Source organism: Dermacentor albipictus, chromosome 1 (genome assembly GCF_038994185.2).
Source record: "Dermacentor albipictus isolate Rhodes 1998 colony chromosome 1, USDA_Dalb.pri_finalv2, whole genome shotgun sequence".
NCBI classification, from domain to species: Eukaryota; Metazoa; Arthropoda; class Arachnida; order Ixodida; family Ixodidae; genus Dermacentor; species Dermacentor albipictus.
In genome coordinates, this window is record NC_091821.1 from 12,727,903 (window position 1) to 12,748,141 (window position 20,239).

Consider the following 20,239-nt stretch of genomic DNA (forward strand, 5'->3'; position numbering starts at 1 on the left):
CAAATGAAATAGGCCTTACCTCTGCCTGTGCATCAAGCCATATATCCCAGAAAGGCCGCGCCAGGAGATTGCCTTTTGGACGATTACTGGGCAGCAGAAGCTAAAATATAGAAATCAAAAGTATATACAGCAGGTATAAAAAAATTCAGAGGCAATTTAGAGGCAAATGCAAGAGAAATGCGTTAGGCATTACGTCACACCTCTTCAAGGTCCTGGATTCATGATTTAAACCGTGTTCACCACATTGCAAGATGTTGTTCAGGCGCTCACTCGACACACATCCTGCCTCTTCGAGGAGTGAAGTGCAACTGACGGTGGTCCGGAGCAAACCTCCATCAGCTGCACCACACGCACACGCGCGCGCACACACACACACACACACACACACACACACACACACACACACACACGCGCTCTTCTAAGCTTTCCCATCCCCTCTCTCTACCTCTGTCATGTGACTGTCTTGCCACACTTCGCACACATATATTTTTCCACTGTGGCACTCCTAATGCTAAAGCATTAAAAAATTTCACTGAACTTTCACTGGGTGCGCGGAGCCAAAAATAGGAATGGTTTCAGCCGTTTCCATGACGTCGGCATTGATTAATATACTTTATATTTAGTCACACGGCAAACTCAAACCAGTGGTGCTGATGGCATCACAACCTAGAGGCACTTTTCAGCTAAAGATATTAGGAAGCAACATTGTTGCTCACAGCTGCAATGAATGGCAAATCCAACTGTGTGTTAACAACACAGTTGGATAAGAATAACAACCCACTTATAACGATACTGGTTTTCACAATATATCGGTTATAACAATGAGAAGCTACTGCACCGTCAACTTTTGTATGTTTTCCCATGGTGAAATAACCCGCTTACTACAATTCCCCAATACTGTATTATCGGTTATAACGATGAAGTCTGGCTGCTGGGTGTTCGAGCTGAAAGGTAGTGAAATGCGAAATCCTTGAAAAGAAAAAGAAAACTAGAAATTCAAGCCGCTGCACGATGGACCGCTGTTCCAACAGTCATCACGCGCTCATTTTCTAGCCATCTCCGCACGGCTCTTTCCCGTTGCCCTTCCACCCCTCCGAACAGGAATTGGCTACGCCCATAGCTCTACGCCGCCCCACCCTTTGAAACACAAATGGACTGGGCCAACTGCGCCGCAAGCGGATTGCTCGCATGTTGCTCGCTGGCTCCTCATTCAGTTCAGTTCTGCGAACAGCTTGATCGCTCACAGTCGTTTTTGTTGGTTGTGTTGAAGTCGTTTCTGGCCCCGCGGTTTCTCAACTTCACTTGACTCGCCACCGAAACAAAACATGGCTGATCCACCCGCTGATCATCGGCAATGCAGGCCGTTGCCGGTGAAAAAAAAGTGCATGGCTATAGATTTGGAAACTAAGTGTTTCTAACCGATGAGACGATTGTCGCGAACATACTTGCATCGGATAGCTACGACAACGGAAGCGATGACGTGGTAGGGCAGGCTGCCTCAACAAGTAAGAACAAAATAAGTGATTCACCGTGGCATGCAACATTGGCAGCAGTGAACCTACCCAAAAACGACATGCTGCTGGCTGCGCTGCACAAAACAGAGCAAGTTAAGGAACATTAAAGGGACACTAAAGCAAAACACTCAATCAGTTTCGTATTTTAAAGCATTCTTTGAAATCTATATGTTTGCAATTTCGCAGTAATAAGTAGATTATTAAAAAAAAGAAAATCAAGGTCACAGTTGCCTTTATTCAATTTCGCCCCAAAACCCCAGTGCCAGTACATTAGTATGATGCACGGAGTAAGACATATAGGAGGTGAAACTCCCGTCAGCGCGAGCGAGCGCGGGCGACCAGATAAAGTCACAATTGTTGCATGTGCCGACGCTACCCTATGCAGTGGCGGCACCATGCGGCGCGTCGTAGAAGCAGCAGCGGAAAAAAAAAAAAGCAGCGCCCGGCGCTCACTCCGGCGGCACCCGCTCAAAGCAGACGACAAGCAGACGACACGGGTGTTTGCTTCAGCGGGCACGCCGTAACTGAACTGCGTAGGTGCGCGCACTCAAGAAAACTGTTTTGTTGTGTGCCCATCAAAAAAAGCAACACGTGTGGCAAACTTCCGCTAATCTTCCTCTTATCGCCAAGCAGCTAGGGCAACTAGTTTTCGCGAGTCTTATAAAAAAGAAAAGGAACAGAAACACATGCACGGCGGCATCCTTCCTAAGCGCACCTCTGTGAGCACTAGAGCGAGAAAGAAGCGGTCGCCCTTTGAGCGATTAGGAACGAGATAGCCATCAGTTTCGCAAGCGCAAAAAACCGAAAACCGCCCGCCACGGCGCAAGATAGCCCTGGCTACAACCAGAAGCTACGTATCATCTTATAGCTGTCATGGAAAACGCGTTTTATTTTTTACTGTGCTCAAATGGCTGAAGCGTAGCAGCAGTTGCTCTTCGGGCTACAAGCGGTAAAGAAGCGCGCGAGAGTGCCCTCAGTAGAAGTCAGGCGCGCGCGGCCGAACGGGAGCAACACTCGACCGGTTGCCCTGGCAACCGAAACAGCGGTAATTTCTTCCCATGCCGCCAGGTGCCGCCAGCATGAAAATATATCCGCGGGCTTGTGACCTTTTCTGGTCGCCGCAAACAGCGGAGTTTCCACTCCTATATTTCTTGCTCCGTGGTATGATGTCACGAAATTCAGAGCAGTTTTTGTATTTGGTCATTCTTGTATTTTGGTCTGGCACAGTAGAAGTTCTTGAAATTTGCTCATTTCCATCTTTGGCTGTTCTAGGATACAATTGAGCGATAAACAACTAGGATACAACTTGAGCGATAAACAGTCAACTAGGCCTGAGCAGTCGTAGTCAAAATCCATGACGTCAGGGCAAGCTGGTGCAGGTACTCCAAGGTGGTGTTGCCATCTGTCTTGTTTTTGTGCCTTTTCAGGTTTACCAAGCCTCTTTTCAGGGTATGAGTGTTTTTCTTTTTTTGGTACTGAGATGAGTAACTTACTAAAGCACCTCGAATAATTTTTATCTTTGGTATGCCTATAAAAAGGGACACTAAAAACAAACATTAAGTCAACATGGACTCTTAAAAAATGATTTCAGAAGGCTTGCAACGCCTGTTTTGCACCAAGAAAAATGCTTAGTTTAGGAGAAAATCACGTTTGAAGGGTCCGCATACCTTCAGTGCAATTAAATCACCTGCCCCCCGGTGGGGCAATGGTGACATTGCATACGCCATCGCCGCCTTTACTGCAGTTGGCGAGTAAAATGAAGCACGACAGACAGCACTACGGTTCTAGCAGAAAAAGCAAATGCAAGGCCATGGAGAAACCGAGCCACGACAGAGAGTTATATTTGTCCCCGCAACTGCTCTTGGTCAAGTGGCATTGTTCAGCCATCCCACGGCATCACATGGACCACATTCTCTGCTACTTGTAGTTTTGTATGAGTTTCCCGTGACAGCAAAACCAGCGCAGCACTAATGATAACAAAACTACTGAAACACAAAAGTGTAGGCAGTGCCGAGTTGAGCAAAAACAAACCCTTTTGACCACCTGCGTCATTGCCAAGGGCAATGTCAAGGAGTTATTTTTTCTAAAAATCTAGTAGAACTGGACAAGTAGCACTTTTTCCGTCTTATAATACAAAGCAGCGATCTTTTTTATTATGAGTGTTCGAGTACTAGTGACAAAATTATAATGAGTGCCTACGTCATTGGGCTAGTATTTGAATGCCCCGGTGGAGTCTCAAATCATGTCCTGCATTTACTTCAATTTCTCGATTACTAAAGCTCTGTTCACAATAATATTGACGTCTCAGACATTCTCTAGCATTATTCTACCTCTTTATTCTACATTCTCTAGCATTATTCTACCTCTTTACTTGATATTTGCCTTCAGTGTCCCTTTAAAGCTAAACTGCTTTGCAAGCTTGATATTCTAGACATTCCAATATTGCTTCATGAATCATCATCATCAGTGGTGCGAGCATGTAATGTTCTCTATTCCGTCACTGATATGCACTCCCAGAACAAGGCGTAAAGGCTAAGCACCTTGCTTGTTCATGGCCTACTTGTTTACCACGAGCTTTACCAAAAACTCGTATTATTATAGACATACAGTTGACAAAGAGCATGAACCGCTGTCCGGTACTCTATGACCATGCACACGTTTATAAAGCCTGATGCTAATATCAGTGACTTCAAGTTCTCTTGAAAACAAAGTCATACAGTGCAACGAATAAAGTTGCAAGCAAGCAACAGGAAATAGTGGACACTGCTTACATACAGAGCGGCATCACCCATCAGCCCTCCACGTGCAAAACTACTGCGTTGACCATCTAACCCATTGTAGCCTCACGATAAAAGTGTACCATGGCGGACATGTAAAAATACCATATATACTCGTGTAATGGCCACACCCGTGTAAAAGCCAAACCCACAACTTTGTAAAAAAAAATCCCCAAAAAGATATTTCAAAATTATCCGTGTATAAGCCACACCCTTGATTTTTTATAAGGTTGGCAGTGTTATCTGTTGTGTGGTGCGAGAACGTCTAAGCTTTCTTTTTTTAATCGGTGGCAAAACAAGGCAGCCGTGCCGAGTTTTTGATCGCCTCCAGGTACTAAAAGCACAGCCTCCGAAATTTAGTGGCTGGCTCCGACACACTGCAGTCGATGGTCTTTGGGGCTTCACCATTTATTCCAGCCGGCAGGTGACACACTATGGGAATAGACAAGGATAGCCAGAGCCAGTACAAGCGAGTACTGTAGTTCAATAAAGGCAAGTACCACCAAAAATATTTACTAAAAAAATGTATTTTTCTCCTTGTAATGGCCGCACCCCTGATTTTCACCCCAAATCTTAGAAAAACACCTGCGGCCATTACACGAGTATATATGGTAGATTGAATTGCATTCTGCCAGCTGTCACAATGGCTGTCTCAGTGGCTATAATGCCATGAGCCAATGTGGCCAATGAATGCAGCGGCAGGCAGTGGCACCATGACTTGTATGCAGCATTGTATTGCGTGGTAGCTTTCAAACTTTGCACCGCTAAAACTGTCGTGGAGCAACAATGGCATATTTTAGGTAAAAAATACCTTTTAGGAGCAGTATGGAGCAACAAATATCAGTCGGTGCAGATTGGAGTAATTGGTGTAGCATTCCCACTATTGAATACTTGTATACATTCAATTTATCAATACAGAAAATAAACGAACAGTGCTATATTTCCAATATGCACTGCAATAAAGCTAATCATTAAATAGCATTTTGAATATGCAAAAGCTAAATGTAGTGTCATGTACTATCAGCATAAATTCAAATGCAAACAATTTCAAAACTACTTCAATGCATTGTTCCGCTTCTAAGTTGACCTAAATTCATAACAGTGGCTTAATTCAGACTCCGAAATGTACTCTTGGGTATACCTCATGCTTAGCAACTTGGTCCAGAGCAATTACAAATCATACTTTCATGTAATTATGCATAACAGGCATTCAAATGAGTAATTTTCATTTTGCATTTCAATTTATGCTCATGGTACAAGAAGAGAGAACTAGGTTAGTTGGATACATTCATCATGCAGCAGAGCAAAGCAAGGACACACAACCGTGTCGACAATTATGTTGTCTCTTCTTGTCCATAGAGAGTTTTAGAATACAGGCCCCAATACTTGGGGCCCCAAAGAGCTTTGCCGGTGTTAGCATTGGGGCACGCAGGAGTGAATAGTTTTAGAATAGGGCTTTGCGTTTGTGGATAGTGTTTGTTAGCTGTTTAAGCGCCACTATGCCGTCAAAGAGAAGCTATTAGAAATAATTAAATAAAATAAACCATTTTATGATAGGAATAGTAATTTTCACTTGCGAGTATTCGCATTTAGTTGCAATTTAGAGGTTATTCTGTAAGCAGCAAACAATTAGTTGCGCTTAGTTTTGAGCAAACCATCTTTACGTGCCTTCACCAGCCAAGCTTAGCCGTGTTAGGCCTACGAGCGATAAAATCCACAATCGAATTCGGAATCAGCGCCGTCTAATGAATCAATCTTCATAACACAAACCAGTTGAGAGAAAGCGATAACCGCAGTCACTTCTCCTAGCTCGCGCCACGAATAGAACCCAGTTTGGTGCTAAGTTAGAGCCATCGCTTCGATGAATGCCGCCATGTTTGCTGACGCAAAGTTTTTGGGGCCGCTATTTGGGCTACCGCTAAATTGGTGAAATAGCGTTCCCAACACAAAACCCAAATGCAGTTTGCGTCTCGCGCATGCTCAGTGGCTTCGACGCTCCTCTTTGGGGCCCCAAAACGTTTGGGGCCCCTATTCTAGAACTCTCTACTATAATGCATCATTGTGACAAAATCAACTCCATAGTCTATAAAATCTTTGCGTAAAACACACTCGGAGGACTATGAGCGCAATACTCGCAACAACAGCAGTCGTGCATGTACCTTACTTTGTTGTGTGCTTTTGCACTGTTCATCCAATAATCAGCAACGTTCAGCAACATTGCTGCCACTGACCAAAATAAAACAAAACAAACTGAATTTCCACGTGAATGCATGAGAAAGAAAGGTTAACTATGAAAAAAAAAATTATTTTTAATCAGGAAAGAGATGATCCCAATGGTGCATTCTCACAGTTCTGTACTGTGGACATATAGTCCTGATAATCATTTGCAAGGAACCCATCAATGAGGTTCTACTGTACTTGGCTTATGGTACCACTACAAATTTATGCGTAAATTGATACCCTGGAAATGTGAGTTTGATCTGCTCAGCCAAGCGTAAGATAAATGTTATACTAGAACACACGACCTACAGTTGGCAGGACCTTGCAGTAGCCCATTGAGCTCTATACCGTGATGCGTGTATGAAAACATAAGTGGTTGTTTCCCTCATTCAAAACTTGGGTTATTCATTTATGCACTTATATAAACATGCAGCCCAGAAATCAACCTTTTCTTATTTTAATGCACTTGTTTAATGCACTGGCTACAAAACTCTACTCAGCTTTGAATCCACAATGATATGACTTGACCAGAGGTACACAGGCAAATCTGCCTCTTTAAGCAAAGTAATGCTGGAAAAAAACAGTGCATGAGGAGCTGAATTTCAAGTTGAAATTTCAAACCAGCTAGTTGCTACATGATCTGCAAGAATAAAACTACAAGCACTAAGGCACTTCTTTCTAGAACAAAAAGCTAATCACTCGCTTGTATCACTAAACCTGCCATGCCTGTCCCTCAGATGCAGCTCTTCACTAAAAGCATTTTCTCTTAGCACGTCATACTTGTAACTAAAAACTTCAAACAAACATTTGGCGCTTTTTTCCAATATGTCCGTTCATTTTAAGTTTCCTTGCGGGAGATATGGATTTAACAACATGTTAAGCCGAGTTTGCACAATCATGTATTACCCAGGTCACACCAAATACCAGCAATGCAGGTCATTTGAGCAACCACAAAGCTAGTTTAAATAAATGAAAGGCAACATAACTCCTGCCATTTACCTCCACATCATCGGCCCAGTTGTCAGCCCTAAGTCCAACAAACTTGAGTCGTCCATCACGACCCCTTAGACCAGTAGTGAGCACATATGAGCTGGCATCATCCCACTCTGTCTGGAACAAATCTTCCTCTGTGTTGGCAAGTGGCGGTGGTGATGGGACAGAAAGGTCATCAAGGGCTTTTCCTTGCACAGAGGTAGCACATGTAGCACCATCAGCATCATATTTGCCATCGTCAATGATGAGCTTTTTGGGTGAAGAAAACTCGGAAGGGGTGTTTGAAGCATCATCTTCAAGCCTCAGTTTTTTGCGCACCGACTCTGAAAAAAAAAAAATGAACCATTCCAGTCTGTGAAGATGGATGACCAGTGAAGCTGTTTAGCACACGACACAGACATGACATAGAATTTTGAACAAATGTACAAACATATTTATTGTCCTGATAGGTGGTCATCATGACGTTAGGTATGCACACACATTCTCGAATCACCTCTGTTATTAAATGCATCGGTGACCTAATACAACGAATGGCTTAATTATTGCCTTAAGCAATGGTTCATACCCCAGCAAATAAACAAAATTTTAACGCAGCCTCCCCATTACGACGACAGAAGAGAAATGAAATTCTACGCTGGAATGATGAGCGGCAACGGTGCCAGCTGTGGAAGAAGGCGAGGACAACGAATTCGCGAGCAGTAGCACGAGCCTGTTCGTGTGCTTGCTCCGAGGGGCGCCAATGAGCTTGTTCGCGGACGACAGAAATGCCCTAGCCATATACAGCTTCGATGTAAAAGACATTAAATAATTTGTTTTAAAGTGCAACACTACAAATGTTTCAGTTCACAACACATTTCACAAGCTTTTCATGTGATGACAAAGAGAACTAGCGATCAGGACACTGCAAAGAGACGGTCAAAAAGTAGGGAGGGGGAGATGGACACACAAAAGCAGCCACTGGTGTCATATTGTCTTGCATAACAATGCTTATAGCTTTGTTGCAAACTTCATTTGATGGGATGAATTAATGCCCTCTAATTTTAACAAGGGCAAAGAGAACTTCAACAACATATTTTTTAATGAGAATATAGTAAAATACACAGCTTGTATTGCACTGAAAACAAAAATCTCACAAATGCATGGTAGCACAGAATTTATAAGAGCAAATAATTCACATGAGTGTTTTGCTGCAAACAAAAATGCTTCCCCGATTTTATATATATTAAATATCCATGTTCCTCTGTCCTTTGCAGCTACGTTTTTTCAGTGATATGACAGATTTCCCCTATTTTAGCAACAATACCAAAGGCCCATGCAGTCAGTTTCTGATATGACATTTTATCACGCTGTCATGAAACAAGTTGCTATGTTATCGACAGACCGCTTGGTGCTGCTTACTTCCCCTGCATCTGATTTTCCCATTGCTTCAATGCCCAGCTCCTCATTTAAGTCACCTCTCATTCCGCACGCTAACACTGCAATGCCTCAAGAAGTGCCACCTGACAACCTGCTCCTCCCCTTTCAAACAGTGAGACTTGTGGTGACTAAGGTGGATGGTAGTTGACCAACCAACACAATAAGGGAGTTGTTGAAAAGGAAGAGTGGAAAAGTAGCAGTCTGCTTGGAACTAGCTTGAATTAAATGCCTCTGGCCACATTGCAGTACAAAAGTTGCACAAAAGACAAGGTCACCTTCTGCCAGTGATGCCGGTAATGATTCCAGATGTAAAAATTTGAAGGACCATTAAGCTTCACCTTTAAGAGTAGTATGCCGATAGCATTCAAAGATCCCTGACTGCTTCTCATGCTTCCCCGCAACTGCAGCTTATGTAACCATAATGTTTACCAGGAAACGCTGGCGGCAAACACTATGCACAAAGGCGAGCTTTCTGGCAGAAACATGGCCTCTTGCGTGGGCCGCGATGCGGAGGAGGCAAGCACCATCTGGAGGTGTTGCAAGGAACCAGGCGAGCTGCTCTCTGAACTCTGGATTTGCACACGCGCACGCACGCACGAATCTCGGATGCCAGGGCCAGTCTATGAATGGTAGAAACACTGAAAAAGGGGTTTGTGTTTGAGTTTCCATATAACAGAATTATGTTTTCTCGTTTTTTCGTTCGACGCAATAACCTTATCGTTTTTGGCCTACCTGAAACTTCTGGTGAAACCGAATCAGACTTGAGGGGAGCCGTTGTTGGTAAACTGTTTGAAGTAAAATTGAACATTATAGTGAAATCAGTAGACAGAATTCACCGGCTGGGCAAGGAAAAACTAAATAGCTCACGACCAGTCATCATGAATTTTTATATTCACTCGGAAAAGGAAAATGTGCTCAAAAGCTGTGGAAAGCTAAAGGGGTTTACCATTAGTATCAGCAATGATTACGCGAAGGAAACCGTCGATGTCAGGAAGAAGTTGTGGCGAAGCAGAAAGAGCAAATGGCACAAAAGTGAAGCTGATTCATGATAAGCTTAAAGTAAACGGTGAGCTCTACGAATGGGATCGAAAACGGAACATTCGTTGTCAGTGCAAGCATAGACAAGATAAACCAGGAAGTCACGACGGCTCTGAAGCTTCTGCTCATGGCGGATCGCATATGCCTGGAGCGTTGGATAGTAGGGGTAGGATGCCACCTCAGCCGGCGCGATCATAGCTCAAATTTCTTTCAATAAATTCGCGAAGCATTGTAAACAAAGTCACAGATTTAGAATACTTACTGATTACATACAGTCCCCTATGTTATGGTCATAACAGGCTGAATAGTGTCATAACCGATAACTGCATTGAACCGCCGGGATACAAGATTTTTCGATGGGATAGGGACACTCGAGGTGGTGGCGTGGCGGTGATAACTAAAAGCACAATGGTGGCAATAAAAGTGGATTGCCATTTACCAGAAACAGTGTGGTGCAAGGTGAATTACGCCAACATAACATATCTTATTGGAGCCATCTACAGACCACTTAGCACTCCACCCGAGTTTTTAGAGGACTTAAATATGTTTTTGTGTGATCATGTAAATGGAAACACAAGACTAATAACGGCTGGAGACCTCAACTTACCACATATTAACTGGGAAAGTTTTTCAACTGCTCATGTAGAAACCCGTAGCGCTGATAGGCTATTAGAGCTAATGTTTTCTTATAATCTCACACAAATTGTAAAAGATTGCACAAGAATCACCCCTACGTCACAGTCATTGTTAGACTTGGGTTTCATATCAAGTAAAGTGGCCGATTACGCTGTATCAGTTGAGGGCGGTATATCGTACCACAGAATGGTTGTGGTTGACGTGTTCTGTGACGCCAGCATTCGAGCAAAGCGTCATGTTCATGCACATGTTAAAGACTACGGTCGTGCTGATGATATGATTATCATTGAATTTTTAGAAACGTCGCTTGGTGAATTTCAGATTATATCAAGGCTAGAGTCGGTTGAACAGCTTTGGAAACATTTTAAGAAAATTGTGTAGTACTCTTTAAATAACTACTTGATAGATAGTTTAGATAACTCGCAAAAAAAAAAAAACGAAGAAACCCATGGATAAGCAGAAAAATAATTCAGATGAAGCGCAGAATAAAAAGAGTGCGCAAAAATAAAAGGTTCCCAATGGAAATATCTCGTGCAAAAGAAAACTTGAAGGCAGAGATTGCGCAGTCTAAAAAACAATTCTTTAATAACACCCTCACTAACTTCCTGAAGAGCTCACCACGAAAGTTCTGGCTGTTTTTTAAGGAAACTAATGAAGGAATTGAACAGATTGTAGAGGGAACGGAAGTAATTACGGAAAAGTCTGATATCGCTGAGAGATTCAATGGATATTTCCAGTCAGTGTTCTGCACAGACCAGGATGACAACAAAGAATATGACTCGGCTCCTATATTGCCACTTCAGGCAGATAATATTAATATTAACCGAGAAGGCATATTCGATCAGCTGCTCCTCTTGGACACAAAAAAGTCATGTGGGCCTGACGGTATACCTAATGAATTTCTGCGACAATTCGCGGAGTGGTTGTCGTATTACCTAGTAATTATATTTCAGAAGTCTTTAAATTGCCACTTGCTACCTCAAGATTGGCACAGAGCAATTGTTGTCCCAATTTTTAAAGGTGGCAAAAGAACAATGTTGAGCAATTATAGACCTGCATCTCTCACGCCGGTGTGTTGTAAAATATTTGAGCATATAGTGGCAAAAACATTAGACAATTTTTGGAACACTATGACTTATGTCCTTTTCAGCATGGATTCCACAGTGGCCTTTCAACTGTAACACAGTTGATCGAAACCATTCATGATTTCTGTGTTGCTATAGATGCCTGCGTGCAAGTCTATGTAATATGCATAGGTTTTGTGAAGGCTTTTGACAAAGTTTCACACCGTAAACTGCTTTTCAAGCTTCGCAATGTCGGTCTTAGGTGTACTCGGGTGTGCCACAGGGTTCCGTACTAGGGCCACTACTTCTTCTGCTATACATTAATGATATCTCAGCGGTTGTCTAATCAGCTGTAAAAATTAAGCTTTTCGCAGATGATTGCCTAATTTATTGTCCGGTAACATGGAAGATCAACTTAAAATCAGCCAGTGCCTGCAAAACTTAAGCTCATGGTGTCAAAAATGAGGTATGGAAATTAATTTTAAAAATACACTTACACACACATAACAAAAAGAAAGGAAGTGATCTCGTTCCCATATAATATTGCTGATAAAATATTGGTAAAAGTAAGTAGTTTTAAATATTTGGGTATAACCATAACAGATAAATTGAACTGGCGTCCCCATGTTGAAAATATTTGTCAATCATCATATCAGAAGTTGTGCTTCCTGCAAAGGAAATTGCGCCAGGCGACGAAAGAAGTCAAGTTGATCGCATACAAGACGTAGATACGTCCGAGCCTAGAATACACTGGTGCTGTGTGGAGAAAAGGTTTTAAAACATAAACTAGAACGAATTCAGAGAATGTCGGTTCGCTTTATCTGCTCGAAATATCAACGAAGTGACTCGGTCACTGAAATGTTAAAAATATGTAACTTGGAACCACTGGAATCAAGAAGGCTTCTAGAAGCAGCGATTGAAACTGATTTTTCAATTACTACACGCTGAGGTGAAAATAAACAAGGATGATTATCTAACGCTCTTTCACAAAAGGTTCCCACGAACAACATACAGTACATTCGTGCAACCAATAATAGCTCAAACAGACTTATTCCACTTTTCTTTCTTTCCTGACACTATTAAACTGTGGAACGAATTACCGAATGATGTGGTACAAAAATATACTGTGAGTGATATTAAGATTGGTCTTGATGAGTATTTTGCTCAAACTGTATAGCTTATTATTTATTCCTTGTATGTAAGTGTGTTTCTTCTACAAATGTTCTATGTGTTACAAATGTTATCCTACAAATGATCTTCAATGTTTGTTCTATGTACAATTCAATTACTGACCCTCCCTGTAACGACTCTCAAGTGAGGGTTAACAGTATGATTAAATAAATAAATAAATAAATAAATAAATAAATAAATAAATATTCAAATTACAATCTGATGCAATCATGTCTGTAGGTTGTGTGTAACTATTAAACTGTGGAACGAATTACCGAATGATGTGGTACAAAAATATACTGTGAGTGATATTAAGATTGGTCTTGATGAGTATTTTGCTCAAACTGTATAGCTTATTATTTATTCCTTGTATGTAAGTGTGTTTCTTCTACAAATGTTCTATGTGTTACAAATGTTATCCTACAAATGATCTTCAATGTTTGTTCTATGTACAATTCAATTACTGACCCTCCCTGTAACGACTCTCAAGTGAGGGTTAACAGTATGATTAAATAAATAAATAAATAAATAAATATTCAAATTACAATCTGATGCAATCATGTCTGTAGGTTGTGTGTAAGTCACACTTTAGGATTTTTCTGAAGCATTTTACTTTGAGAAATTCAATTAGTCTAGTAAATTCTTTGTGCTACACAGAGGGCCTGCATGGTTGGGTATGCATGATTTAGGACGATTTTTGCTGAAATGACAGTTGACGCCGGATGCGGGACACCGACGCCGAATTTTCTGCGACACGGGGGCCTTATTGCTATAATTAATATTGGTTCCGGGCTTACCAAGTACTTGTCAAGCTGCCCTTTCACTAAATGGTGCCTTTCATTCACTTTCGCGCCGATATCGCAGGAGACATCATCTGGCCTCAGAACCCTCACAGAACCCTCACAACCTAATGGTCTTCCAACCCGCAGGCTCATGAGAAAGTTTGTGCCATGCACTTCCCTGCGCTCATTGGTGAGATAACCTCTGGCACAGCCACAATGAAACAGTAACCAAATTATCTGCCAATCTACTTGACTGGAGAAAATCATGGCTGTGGAATATGGTAGACGTGGCTGTCATTGTGCCTCTTGCTTTTAAAAATTACATTAGATTCTGAGGTTTTACATACCATAACAATATAATAATGGGGCATGCCATAGTGGGGAACTATGGATTAATTTTGACTACCTAGGGTTCTTTAACATGCACCCAATACACAGCATAAAGGAGTTTTTGCGTTTCACGCCCATCGAAATACGACCACCAAGGCCAAGTTTTGATCCCGAGCCCTCGGGATTAGCAATGCAACCTCTTGCTTTTTATGTAGGTTGCGTTATAGGCCTTCGCGCCATCCCTTAATAAATACATTTTGTCATCATCATGTAGGTTGCTAGGATTTTGGCCGAGCCAAAACTAGCTTCTAGGAGGAGGGGAATGAGTCACGTGATGCCCGAGGAGTCTTGAGTAGTGCATTGTAGCACAAGCATATCAATAGTTTCTACAGCAAACTCACAAATTTGTTTTGTGAGCCGAGCAGACATCAGGTTTTGCATGTAGCAGCGTATGCTCGTACCCAAGAGATAGGAGAACCAGATGGTCCATGGACTGAGCATGGAACAGGCTCTAAGGTCTGCCATCTACACGTCTAGCTCAGCCAGGCAAGCCCTAGTTTGGGAGTTAAGAAGCTGCTTGTTTGATGACAGGCGATGATGTAAATGTTTTGTTTGCTAATGTCTCCATAACTCATGACAAACCACATTGAAGGATGAACCTAGGAAAGCTTCTGTATAAGCTTACTAAATCTGATTGAAACTGCCTATCATAACTTCATATTTTCTTAAAAGGGTCATGAAAACACTGTTCCAATTAATCATAAAATGGCCGCACTACTAAACTATCTTGTTGCATGAACCTCATGGTGCATAAATTTATTTATTTCTTCAACTTTAAATGGAGTTATCACACGGATACCCATCTTTCTCTCTCTTTTTGTCACTGCTAGCATGCTGCAAGCCAAGAGGGTAAAGTTCCAGCTAAAAGTTGAGTGTCGCGGCATCAAAGGGCTCGTCGCAGCACCCAAGTCCATCATGGCAGACTACGCTACTTAGCGTTCCGCTGCCATCTCGGAGGCTACGCGCAGCAGATGCACAGTGCAAAGATGAAATGATTTTTCTGTCTTTTTGAGATTGCAGACATATCTTTCATTTATTTAACTCAAAATTAGCAATTATGCATTACTGGGAATGTTCTTGCGAGCACGAAATCAGCCAGCAGCGTTGATGGGCCAACTGCTTGTGATAACGACATTGCGGATGCGAGAGCAAGCGACTATTCACTGCTTTTGACACGAGATTGTAAATTCCCTGCTTGACGCAGTACAATATTTGGCTCGCATGTTCACAGGAGCCTTGTTAACAGATCAGCAACATTTTTTTACTATGTTCAAAAGGTGTTTCAGGGACCCTTTAAATAAATTGCAGTTTTGCCCATAATGCCCCACAGTGACGTGAAAGCTAGAACAATATTATACATGTGATTCTTGCACTGTTTCACATGGTGTTAGTTGGAGTAAACATATATAAATGTGTGTGAGTGATATGCTTTTAAGAAAACCTTTTTCGATGTTAACTCTAGTCCATGTCATCTTCAATTGTGGAGGTGGCGCTCCCTAGTAGTAAAGAGAAGGACAAACACAGCTTCTTCCCTTTCTTTCCTCTCCTGCCTTTTACTTCTTACTGTTAACTTCAATTCTTTCAGCTTGGTGCTGGCTTATAGATCAGATGCAGAGCGTGGCGTCAGCCCATCATAGCTCTCCAGCTGCATCATTATTTTCTGCTGTAGCACCATCGGAAAGGAAATACGAAGTGCAGTAAGTCTTGCACAGTTTCGTGCAGTATTGGTTAGTGTAACATGTGGAAATACACATGGAGCAATCTCCTGTCAAGAAAACTTCATCACAGAATTGGCGTTACCTGGAGATAAGTGGAGAAACACAGCTTCTTCCTTCTCTTTCCTATCATGCCTTTTGCATTTTGCAGTATTTTTCTCTGGTGCAGTACTGGTGGAGTGGTTGAGAGGTAAAACCTCTGACTGCCATTCCATGGGACCAGAGTTCAAATCCACTAAGGGTCTCTTTTAACTTTTTATAAACTTTTCGCAAACCACTTTGGGATTTCTTCAACAGACATCAGCACCAGTGATGGACATCAAAACAACTAGGGGAGTGAGCCCATAACAGCTACTGCTGTAAAGCAAAAATAAAGGAACTAACCAAGGGTAGGAGTGCCTGCCTCTTGATGTGAACTCCCATCAGGATCATTCAGAGTCCTTTTTGCGACTGAGGAGCTGGACCGCGGTGTATCCAGGTCCGATACATCATCTCTACCAGACAGCACACGACCAGAAGGCAGCGGTGGTGGAGTATCTGCTCAAAGTAGAGAGAAGGCACTATTTTGCAATTCAATCAATTCACTTAGAATAGCCTCACATATTCTATACAAGCAAAGAGGAAGTCCATTCAGCATACCTCTACAGAAAAAGTATTACATAGATACCCTACTTGAAAGCTTCCTATTTATGTTCCCGTACAGATTTTCCCCAATTACTATGTTCCAAGTCAACTAATAAGCATTCTGATACGTGGGTATGCCTTAGCTGTAGCAAACAACACAGATATGTGATTTGGATGGGTGAACATAGATTGCACAGATAATTTCACCCTCCCAATACTAGTTCCCACCATAATTATGAGAAAATGTTGCGATGGTTGGAACAGACTGGTCTAGTTTTCTTTTCTCACTTCCTTTTATTCCTGTTATTTATGCCACACTCGTCAACACACTCCGTAACAGTCTAACATTCAACAAAAGATCAATACAAATTTAAATTGATAATTTTCGCAAGTTGCAGGTGGTAACATATTTTTTAAAATTTTTTTTATTACTTTGCCTATCTGTTTTGTTCTGTTCATTTTATAGATTTGTACTTGCATTGTTACCTTTCAGTCTCTTATATTTTGATTATATCCCCCCCAAATTAGGCCCTTAGGGTAAACAAATGCAATGAAAAAAGTGTCAGTCTGGTACACATATATAAGAACAGTCCCCTACAGCCTCTCAAAGCTCATAGACATACCATAAGGAAAACTGCAAAATAAGAATACATAGAAACATATTTTGGATGAGAGATCCTTGTATTCCAAAATGACCAATTACAAGACCTTCAAATGTTTCCATAATTGGCTAAGCTTATTACTAAAAATTTGCCAACTGCTTTTCAGATGTCAGCAATAGTATAGGTTTGAAATTATGCAGGTATATAGTGAGAATGCCGCTGACTAACTTACATGAACGTACTGCTGTTGCGAATGCTTCAGTGAAATCAAATTTCACTATGTAAGATATGTGGGACTTGCACTAGTGGGGCCGCAGCCAACTAAGGAGAACCATAGCATTCATCTCTTCCAACTGGAACCAAACAATCTTTTTTGGTGCCCAACACATAACAAGCTTTGCACTTCCTACAGAAAGTCTGACAGATATTTGCAGGCACCTCTGTAAATTATTGACAAATTGGAAAAAAAATAATCCCATAAGATATTCAATCAATACCTGTGTTTCCATGGGAGACAGACAAATATAGAAAAATAATGTATGTAAAACCTTGCTATACATGATATCACGCTCTGTTACCCACATATCTAGGGTAATTCATTTTGAGGGTTTTATATTCAATATCCAGGAATAAAAATTGGGCACCACAGTAGACTCCTATATGATGAACCCAGTTAAACCAAGCTTTTGGATATGAGTAACAAAGCGTAAACATTTGGTTGGTTTCTTATTGACCAATTAGAAAAAAAACAAAACAAAAAACTATTTGAACACAACGGCAGGGGTGCTATAATGTAAAACTATTCTAAACTTTTCTATACCAATTCTACAATCAGCCCTCCGCGATTGGTCAAAAACTTTTTTGAACCACCCCCACTTCACCCGAGTGCCGTGATGTCGCGAAAACCACGAGAGCTCCCCATCTGATATGACGTGTACACACTGATTATGCATGATTTGACTGAACAAAAGAAAAACAGTTATTTCTGATTCGACGCCTTTTCACCATTAGATCTCGGCTATTGGTCAAAGTTTTCGGGCTGCAACCACTTCACCTGCCTGTCACGTGACATCACAAAACCGTCAAAGTAACATGTATGCATTAAAGATACATTAATATGCTGAGCAAAACTTAACTTCCTTCTGAATAGCCACAGGCTGCCCCATTCCGAAAGGAATAAAAGATGGCTGCCACCGATGGCTCAGGCACTGGCTACTTGCACCTGCCGGATAGCATGGGTTTATTTGCATATAATAAATCTTTTTGCATGGCTGTGTAACGTTTTCGAGCACTTTCGGCACGTTTACGACCTTGTTCTGCTAACTCTTCTTTGCTGAGGATCAGTTTTAGTGTCATTCTTAAGCTTCCGTTGCACGCCGCCGCGATTTTCGACCAGCCACCACAAGCTAAGTAAGGGAAAGCGGACCAATCGGAGACGCAAGCACCACCCTCTTCATCCAGTTATCGATTTTCAGTGCAGTGGCTCGGCCCATCGAATCCCTCTCCACTTGAGCGTGCTCCTCACCTCTTGTCAGCCAATTAGATAAGACAAGCCACTCAGTGTAGGCAAGGTTATTCGTTTTCGAAGCCAGCAAAAGTTACCTCGTATGAACGAGGAGTGTGCTTGACTGGTCTGTTCAGACAACCCTGTGGGTGACCGCCTGATGCTTGCATTGGCGGTTACACAAATTTGACGTCAGGAGATTGGAATAAAAACATATTGGAAGTTTTACATTATAGGGCCAATGATTTACTTAAGCTGAACTTCGGTCTCCGCCACTGACATCTGAAACTCAGCTCAACGAGAGGTCCAGATCAGCAGACTTTAGGGAGGCGATTCTGTCAGCTGCATGAGAAGCTGATGGTCTTTCTGTGGGTACAAACAGCTATGCAAGCACTGACAACATGAAAAACTACACGGCTGGCACTACTGAAACATTAATTCAGGACATCCTCAGCGTGCCTCTGCAGGCTTATAGTTATTGTGAGGGCACTGATCAGGAACCACAAGAACTAGCCGAAAATGCATTAAATACTTTGGTGCAATTTGTTTTTAACATGAGAAGCTGAAGAATATTTTTGCAAGTTAGGTGAGATGTCAGCTTTTTGTGAAAATGTAAAGGTTTGCACAGCACCAACAAGCAGCAATCACTCAACGGCATAACAGTTGTGTAAAGCAATACAATGTATCATGCAAATTCAACAACTCTTTTTTTACATCTGCCTTTTGTTTCTAATACTGTTTAAATTTATTGTTTTACATTGAGCACATCTTCATGTTCCAGGAATAGTTTATATTTAGTCTTGCAGCTCACTTTCAATTAAGACAAACCCCTTATAAGGTGAATAATTTTCACAGTCCATTTGAGTTCTTAGCAAGAGCCTATTGAATCTTCTTGCGTCCTAAACTGCAGGGACGGACCAGGTTTTTCCTGAGAAACATTCGGGAATTCAGTTTTGTCTGGGCTATAGCAGGACAGAATATTCTTTATTTTCTCAAACAAGTTACAGAATTCTTCAAAGATGTCCTCGCCGAGACCCATGATCCTTCTTTTATCTTACACTTTAATTTTTCGAATATGTGGTCAGTGACCACAAAAGGCCTATAATCATCCAACAGCTGCCTCTGGTTGCTTTTCTTTTATTTAATGGGTGGGTGATAAATATCGCACCTTCATTAAACTTTCACCTTGATTATGGGCACCCTTTCCCACTGCACTGGTCACATTGGAACATATAGTATGTGCTGGAATTTCTGCACAACTCAGTAAAATTTAAATGCTGTCATGGTACTTTTCGAAAACAGAAAGAAGACAGTGCCCATTTCAGTCTTTACTCAGTCATAGTTGGGAAGTTATGCTTATGCAGATTAACAATGACAAGGTGGTCTGAATGCAGCAGCAGAAACATGCCATTCTAACTTTGCACTGTGCTTTTTCGCTAAAACTTATCACTAAAAGGGCACTAAAATGCCAATTTGAGCACTTGCATAATGTCACTTTGCCATTAAACAACTATGTATCCAGGAAGATGACTTTTCCAAGAGAAACAGGTTTAAGTGAATGAATGAATGAATTGGTTTTACATGGCAAAACCACAATTTAATTATGAGGCACGCCTTAGCGGGGGACTCCAGTTAAAGATCCATGGACCACCAAGGGATCTTTAACGTGTCCCCAATGCATGGGCATAAGTGTTTTTGCATTTTGCCCCCATCAAAATGCGGCCACCACGGCCGGGATTTGATCTCACAACCTCTTGCTTAGCAGCGAAACACCACAGCCACTAAGCCACTGCG

At 41.7% G+C, this 20,239-nt stretch overlaps 1 protein-coding gene across 1 annotated transcript in view; it reads right to left on the reverse strand.

Moving 5' to 3' along the window:
• The window catches only part of cutlet (chromosome transmission fidelity protein 18 homolog), a 138,146-nt gene that overhangs the window by 112,674 nt on the left and 5,233 nt on the right, over positions 1–20,239 (reverse strand). Inside the window, exons 2-4 of the mRNA XM_070539145.1 lie at positions 16,100–16,252; positions 7,511–7,827; positions 20–100 (exon numbers count right to left, since the gene is read on the reverse strand). Coding sequence (XP_070395246.1) covers positions 20–100; positions 7,511–7,827; positions 16,100–16,252 — 551 coding nt within the window. The remainder of the gene's footprint in view (positions 1–19; positions 101–7,510; positions 7,828–16,099; positions 16,253–20,239) is intronic.